This window comes from Diplotaxodon limnothrissa, linkage group LG4 (assembly GCF_057381915.1).
Source record: "Diplotaxodon limnothrissa isolate DT_005_m linkage group LG4, D_limnothrissa_male_GT1.1, whole genome shotgun sequence".
Taxonomy (NCBI): Eukaryota; Metazoa; Chordata; class Actinopteri; order Cichliformes; family Cichlidae; genus Diplotaxodon; species Diplotaxodon limnothrissa.
Genome location: NC_140599.1, coordinates 2479798 through 2488299, shown reverse-complemented (window position 1 = coordinate 2488299; position 8502 = coordinate 2479798). Strand labels below are relative to the sequence as shown.

Here is an 8502-nt window from a genome sequence, read left to right as displayed (position 1 = left end):
ACAACAAATACCTATATTGGACATAAAATGCACAAAACAAAAAACAAAAATTGCCTGAAAAAGGAGTGGCACGAAGAAAACTTATTAAATCCCACCCCTATACTCACTCATCAACAAAAAAAAAACAATAAACTTCCCGCAGCTACGCCCATCATTGCATACAGACCCATCACCCACCCACCCCCGGGCACATACAAGCATCTAAACGGCAGCTTGCAACCAACAATTAGAGCCTTCATAACTGAATACAGAATATATGAATTATAAATTGCCTTACCACAGCTAACAGGCAGTAATAACTACAAGTAACAAACACACATACATATACATACATATATATCTACACACACATGTACATATATGTACATACATACGCACACTTTTTTTTTTTTGGAATCCATACCAGCAATGGTAAGAGAACAGACATTACAGAGCACACTAAAACCCATCATTGAGTATACTGTGACCAGACCAACTGTTTGTAGAGGAATTTAAATCTATGAATATTTTTGCATTGTTTCAATTGTAAACTCAGACTGTTCCAGATTTTCACACCACATACAGACACACAAAAGCCTTTACGGGTTGTTCGAGTTCTGGGTAATTTGAATTCTCCAAAGCCTCTCACATTATAAACCTTTTCTCGAATTTCAAATCTAGTTTGTAAATTTGCCGGTAAAAGTTTAGTAAAAGCTTTATACAAAATTATGGATGTATTGTAATTAACCAGATCCTGGAATTTAAGTAACTTTGCCTGAAGAAAGAGTTTGTGAGTATGATCTAGATAACCAGCCTTGTGAATAATACGCAGTGCTCGTTTCTGTACTGTGACTAATGGATTAGTTGTATTTTTATATGTGTTTCCCCACACTTCCACACAATATGTAAGATATGGAAGAACCAGGGTACAGTACAGAGTACGAAGTGCATCTTTATCAAGGAATTGTTTCACTTTGTTCAAAACTGCGAGGCTTCTGGAAATTTTGGTTTTTATGTGTCTGACGTGGGGTTTCCATGAAATTTTGTTATCAATTACGACTCCCAAAAATTTGTTTTCACTCACATTATCAATTGGTACACCTTCAATGATAATTGGTAATTCTATATTATATTTTAAATTACCAAAAAACATTGCTTTAGTTTTATTTATATTTAATGATAATTTATTTATGTCCATCCCTTTTTTTATTAATTTTATCTCCCTGTTTACGGTCATTACAAGATCAGTATAATCATCGCTACTGAAAAATATGTTGGTGTCATCTGCGAACAGTATGAGTTTAAGTACTTGAGAAACATCAAAAATATAATTTATGTATACATTGAAAAGTTTTGGTCCCAACACTGACCCTTGGGGAACACCACATGTAATACCAAGTTTCTCTGAATGGTAATGCCCTATGCTAACATATTGTTCCCGACCCGTTAGGTAACTTTTTAACCAGTTACCAGCTTTCCCTCGAATACCATATCTTTCCAATTTATCCAGTAAAATTGAGTGATTGATTGTGTCGAAGGCCTTTTTGAGGTCAACAAAAATACCAACTGCATATTTATTTTTATCCAGTGTATCAGTAATTTCTTCTACTGCCTCAATTATCGCCATTGAAGTGGTTCTTTGCGTTCTGAAACCATACTGACCAACATTTATTATTTGATGTTTTTCAAGGAATTTTTCTAATCTTGAATTAAAAAGTTTTTCTAGAATTTTTGAGAATTGAGGCAGTAGAGAAATAGGCCTATAATTGGTAAAACTGTGTTTGTCATTACTTTTATATAGTGGTATTACTTTCGCAATTTTCATTTTTTTTGGAAAACAACCGGACTGAAATGATAAATTACAGATATATGTTAAGGGACTAACAATATTCAGAATAACCTGTTTAACTACAGACATATTTATGTCATGATAATCCATTGAAGACTTACTTTTACATTTTAATGTGATATTTATTACTTCTTGCTCATTTGTAGCTGAGAGGAACAGTGAAAAGGGATTTGATTTTATATTACTGATATTTTCATTTTTATGACACGGGATGTCCGCTGCTAGTTCAGGGCCAACATTTATGAAGAATTTGTTGTAATACCACTAACAGCTAACTGTAGAACATTTAGTAGCAAGGAAATTTCCTGACTGGACTTGTTGCACAGGTAGCGTCCTATTATGGTAGCACACTAGAATTCACTGAGCTCCTGTGAGTGATCTATTCTTTCACGAATGTTTGTAGAAGCAGTCTGCGTGCCCCGGTGCTTGATTTAATACACCTGTCACCATGGAAGCAACTGAAACACCTGGATTCACTACACCTCTCAGGGTGTACTTTTGTGTGTTGTATGTAAAAATCTACACCATTAGAAGTGCATGGTGTGATTGGACCCTTCTTTCTTAACAAAGCCTACTACTTTGATAGACTGGGGGGGAAATGAGATCCCAGAAATGTCTTTATTAAAAACACCAAGTTCTACCAAACACAGCGGACTTCCACAAACAAACACTGGTATGATGGAATCCACTGTGTGTTCCAAGTTGTCATCACACAGAAGATAAACTGGAATAATAAGGACATCATGTTCAAGAGTCGGTCCTTGTTCTGCAAAGTGTGGTTTGAGAGAATATATGGTCTGCTTTAATAGTTGCTAGTGATTATTAGATTATGAACAACTCTCCTAAACACACTTTTAATCCTTCAAAATCATATTTCACTGACGCACTACACAAATAATTTGCATTTCTAACAAAAATATAACAGCAAATCAACATCTAGGCCTACAGTGTCAATCCAAAGGATGTCAAGAAATCTAAGAATAATTTTTTTTTAAAGAAACTGTTTCACCAACAAACTATTTCCTGAAAGGCAAAACAGGAATATCATCTTACACCAAATTTATAAAAATTGAGCTGACACGGTTTGAACAATATATCTAAAATGTCCTTCTGAAGCCATCCATCCATCCATCTTCATCCGCTTTATCCGGGGCCGGGTCGCGGGGGCAGCAGCCTAAGCAAAGAGGCCCAGACCTCCCTCTCCCCAGCCACCTCCTCCAGCTTATCCGGGGGAACACCAAGGCGTTCCCAGGCCAGCCGAGAGATATAATCTCTCCAGCGTGTCCTGGGTCTGCCCCGGGGCCTCCTCCCGGTGGGACATGCCTGGAACACCTCACCCAGGAGGCGCCCAGGGGGCATCCTTGTCAGATGCCCGAACCACCTCAGCTGGCTCCTTTCGATGTGGAGCAGCAGCTGCTCTACTCTGAGCCCCTCCCGGATGGCCGAACTTCTCACCCTATCTCTAAGGGAGAGGCCAGCCACCCTTCGGAGGAAGCTCATTTCTGCCGCTTGTATCCGCGATCTCGTTCTTTCGGTCACTACCCACAGCTCGTGGCCATAGGTGAGGGCAGGGACGTAGATCGACCGGTAAATTGAGAGCTTCGCTTTTACACTCAGCTCCCTCTTCACCACGACGGACCGGTGCAGCGTCCGCATTACTGCAGCTGCAGCCCCAATCCGTCTGTCGATCTCCGGCTCCCTTCTCCCATCACTCGCGAACAAGACCCTGAGATACTTGAACTCCTCCACTTGGGGCAGGAACTCATCCCCGACCCGGAGTGGGCACTCCACCCTTTTCCGGCTGAGAACCATGGCCTCAGATTTGGAGGTGCTGATCCTCATTCCCGCTGCTTCACACTCGGCTGCGAACCGTTCCAGTGTGAGCTGGAGGCCCTCACCCGATGAAGCCAACAGAACCACATCATCTGCAAAAATCAGAGATGAGATTCTGAGGCCACCAAAGCGAAAGCCCTCCGCCACTTGGCTGCGCCTAGAAATCCTGTCCATAAAAATTATGAACAGAACCGGAGACAAAGGGCAGCCCTGGTGGAGCCCATCACCCACCGGGAACGAGTCCGACTTATTGCCGGCAATGCGAACCAAGCTCTTGCAACGGTTGTATAGGGATCGAATGGCCCGTAGCAATGGGCCAGACACCCCATACTGCCGCAACACCTCCCACAGGACACCCCGAGGGACACGGTCGAATGCCTTCTCCAAGTCCACAAAACACATGTAGACTGGTTGGGCAAACTCCCATGCACCCTCAAGTATCCTGGAGAGGATAAAGAGCTGGTCCAGTGTTCCGCGAAAACCGCATTGTTCCTCCTGTATCCGAGGTTCGACTAGCGGACGAACTCTCCTTTCCAGCACCCTGGCATAGACTTTCCCAGGGAGGCTGAGGAGTGTGATCCCCCTGTAGTTGGAACACACCCTCCGGTCCCCCTTCTTAAAGATGGGGACCACCACCCCAGTCTGCCAGTCCACAGGTACTGCCCCTGATCTCCACGCAACATTGCAGAGGCGTGTCAACCAGGACAGCCCTTCTGAAGCAAAAAAGAAAAACACAGCTCATTCTGTGCATTTCAGTTGGAACTGCAGACCATATACTCTCCCTTTGTTATGTAATACAGACATTCTGGTTTGATGATGATGATGAATGGATTAAAACAAAAGACAGACAAAGTTTTCAGTGGGAGAAAAGTTTCCTCACTTATCCAGGTGACTCGTTCAGTCTGTGTGCTGAACTGTAATGACTACGGAGCAATTAAAAAGGAGGGGCGGGTTAGTGCGCAGTGCAGCCAGCACAGCCACGTGAATGGCCCTACACGCTACAACCTACGCAACCCACGACCCCCCCTCACTCACACTTTACATGTTGAGTGATGTGTTGTATGAGACAGTGGGGATAGGGAGGGTCAGGAGGTAGAAGACTATCCCTGGAAGGAGAAAGCCAGCAAACAACCGGCTCAGCAGTCACCCCCATTCCACATAACCCAACAAAGTGAATTCAGGGCCCACAGTGACAATGCCCCGGAGCACCACCGAGTCCACGCAGCAAGTTGAGCAGTAATATGCAGATGGGTCGGAGTTTGAGTTTAATGTTTGATTATTTAATGTTTATTTAATTAATTTAATGTTTTGTGTTCTTCCACACAACTTATGAATCTGTCGCTGCACACCGATTTCTAAGGTAAAGATGAAGTTGCTCTACTAGGTTTGTAACATTTTCTGCACTCTACACAATGATAATGAACACATTAATAAAACAAACGATCTGAAGAGGTTGAAATAGTATATGGATGGTCTTAACCTGTATGACACCCTTCCCAAGCAAACCAGCAGCTTTTAATAGTTGACTGAGAAAATGTTTTTGCATACCGATGTATTATGTCAAGATCTCCATCGAAATCCAAGAGCGACTCTACTTTTCTGTCCTCTCCATCAGGTTCTTCAGTGGCTTGTTTGACTGTTTGGCTGGTTTCACTTTCATGTTTTAAGTCACTCCCTGGCTCGTCACATCTTTCTGCCAGGATCACAAACCTAGACATGAAGACTGAAAAGTACACAAGTATACATACTGAAAAAACACATATTCAGTACAAGTTTAACAATCAGATGATTTGCATTTTGACATGTTTTGAATTTGAATTTTCAAATGACAATTTTGACATTTTATTTCGCTCAGGTCTTCATCTTAGCAGCTTCGATCAATTACCAAGTACAAAAATGTCACAAACAAGTGAGTAATGCTTTACCTTTTTGTCATTTAAAACATGTACATACTATAATTATATTAAAAACACTGATTTGGTCATTGTCACGTTGTGGACAACGGATTCTGTACACAGCAGCAAAAATAAAGCACAATGAACAGTGAACTGCCACTGAGGACTGGCAGTTTGACTAAAATCACTCCAAACACTTTCATAATAGTTGTCATGTTTTCTTTTTGTGATTGTTTTTCACTAATTATAAAAAATCAGAATGAGCTGAAACTTCTGGGAGAACAAAAACAAAGTTTAACAGGAAACGTATTCTTAGTCACAACAACCTACAGCTTCAGTATTATGACGCTGTGACAGTGACATCATTATACACACCAGGTTGACCAACGTTGTTGAGGTGTGTCATAAGGTGGCGTCCACCGGGACGGAGCATGTGAACATCTGACAGCACAGTCTCATGATGGAAACTGATTTCCTGCATGGATGATCAAATCTAATGCTGGAACTGAAGATCAGTCACCTGCTCACCTGAAAGAAGCGCGAGTTTAGAGACAAAGCAGGGTTAACAGGCTCTGGTTAACTCGGACAGGGAAACTGAGCCGAGCCAGTGTTGCCAACTTAGCGACTTTTTTTTCCAAAAAGCGACTAGCGACAAATCTGGCGACTTTTTCTGGTGTTCTTGGAGACTTATTTATGACGACTTTTTGATGTGAAAGGGCGTGTTGCTCTTACTCTCAACAAGCAGCGGGTGCTGCCGTGGGCACCTCACCCGTGCTAAAGCGCTCACGGGCGGAGGATAGTCCTCCCCCCGCTGCAGGAGATGTTCACATCTGTGAGTCCGAACTGCAAATGATGTCACTTTTGCCGGTCCAAACCCGGATAGAGGATCAGGGTTGGAATTGTGGCATTAAAAAACAATAATTGCTAAAAGAAATTTAATTTGTAGTTCTAAATAAATTCTAACTGCATTTAGGACGTTTTTTACTCACTTTGTCTCTTCCACGATGTTATTTCTCTCTCCAACAGCGTAGGTTACAAATACATTAGCATGACCAATTATACAAATTAGGTGATGACGTCATTTAGCGACTAGTAGCGACTTTTTGGACAGCCAATAGCGATTTTCCTTACGGAGGAGTTGGCAACACTGAGCCGAGCCCCACAGCAGCCGTTCAAACCTAATCAAATGTAGCTGGCATGCTCACGGCAGCCGAGGGTGGACACTACTGACAGGCAGCTTTCTCACAGAGTGAACAGAACCAGAGAGACTGAGGTTCAAACTTAATGCTTTGCATTGACAGCATTAACGCTTATACGTCATCCAGCAGCGGCACATGACTGCTGAGGTGGAGGGGACCAGGCCACGCTGCCCACGGTCACACTGGGAAAGATGGAGATCACGTAAAGAAACGTGATGAAGAGGCCTGCCGATGACTACAAACGGGCATAACATTAGGACGTCACGTACAGCAGCTGTTGAGAGGCGAGCTCAACCCGAGAACTGGATCCCTGCTGTCTGGACACGGCACATCTAAAATACATTTACTTTATTTATTTTTTAAAAAATGGGGAGGGGTGACGTTAACTCACCAGCAGCGACGCTGTGCTAAACGGCCACGACAGTTGACCCGGATGGAAACCCTCCCCCGCGCCTGCAGCGCCATCTGCTGTTTCTATACTGTCGTTTCTGTTTGTGCGTGTAAAATAATTGTTGCAAGAACAAATGTTGCATTTTGAGGGGGAAATTATTTTGAGCAAACAAAACTCATTACTGCGTCCAAGAAATGCCTTTCAGTGTTTGCTATGATTCACACACACACACAGAGTCCCTGTCACTCAGTCGTTGGCGTTTGTTCTTGCTCAGATCTCTGCAGACTAGGGTTGCCAACCGTCCCTTAAAATACGGAATCGTCCCGTATTTCGAAACAAAAGTACACGTCCCGTATTGAGCTAATAAGGGACGCACTTTGTCCCGTAATACAGTGAGAATCAAAAGTAGTCTATAACTTTTAATGGAATTAACACTTTGTTTGAAAACATAATTCCCAGCCCCTCTCCTGCTTTGTGACCAATGAGCTGACAGCACACTTATGACAATTCGAGTATGACAATTCAGATTACCGCTCATCTCATTGGTCGATGAAAGGTCGCTTGCGGAGAAAATACCGGAAGACAACAGATGACCACAACAAGAAGCATGGCCAACAGGGGAACAAACGCCGACTCTGCGGTGCAAGTCTCGGATGACAGTACACCTAAAGCTGGGCAAACACTGTGCGATTTTTTCAGTCACGTTATTCAGCTCCTGCTCAAACTGCACGATTGACTCGCAGGGGTTAGAAGTTCGTATGTCACGATGTACTCTCACACTATACCGCCCGATGCTCTGATGCGACCTGAGAGCTCACACTGTGCCTCCATAACATGAAGGTTATAACAGAAAATCTGTCGCGCTCTCCCTCTGTCTTTCACTCACACAGACACACCACCACCATCAACTTTGCTAAATTGCTAATGAAAAACATTGATCAGGCAGCTGTGATTGAGCAGCGATGTAGATCCAACTATTTTCACGGTTGTTGTGGTCGTGATCATTTTGTGATGCCACATCGAAAAGGCTCGGATGAGCTTTCCAAAGTTCTACAAGTTGTGCCTCCATCGCTTGTGTCCAGATCACACGCTGCACTGCCGTGCTGCTCCGTCTTTTTCACCAACGTTTACGTTTGCGCGTGAGCAGTGTGAGCCCCTGTGGTGAGACCCTCACGAGCGATTGATGATCGGGAGCTGGTCGTGAGGTGTTAATCACTTCTCGTTACCCCACGTATACTACACGATGCATGATGAAGGCCAAAATCGGTCCGATCACTCAAAAATCGGCTCAAAATGGGCCAAAAATCGCACAGTGTGAGCCCAGCATTAGAGCAGCAATGTTTGTTCCCCTCAGAG

At 43.3% G+C, this 8502-nt stretch overlaps 1 protein-coding gene across 2 annotated transcripts in view; it reads right to left on the bottom strand.

The window, feature by feature from the left end:
* mettl22 (methyltransferase 22, Kin17 lysine) overlaps nucleotides 1-7207 on the bottom strand; it is a 24271-nt gene extending 17064 nt beyond the window's left edge. Inside the window, exons 1-3 of one of the 2 annotated variants that reach the window (XM_085351269.1) lie at nucleotides 7147-7207; nucleotides 5932-6084; nucleotides 5210-5384 (exon numbers count right to left, since the gene is read on the bottom strand). In XM_085351269.1, coding sequence (XP_085207395.1) covers nucleotides 5210-5384; nucleotides 5932-6037 — 281 coding nt within the window. In that variant the 5' untranslated portion in view covers nucleotides 6038-6084; nucleotides 7147-7207. The remainder of the gene's footprint in view (nucleotides 1-5209; nucleotides 5385-5931; nucleotides 6085-7146) is intronic. The other variant, XM_085351270.1, reaches the window with a different exon arrangement.
* Nucleotides 7208-8502: the final 1295 nt, after the last annotated feature.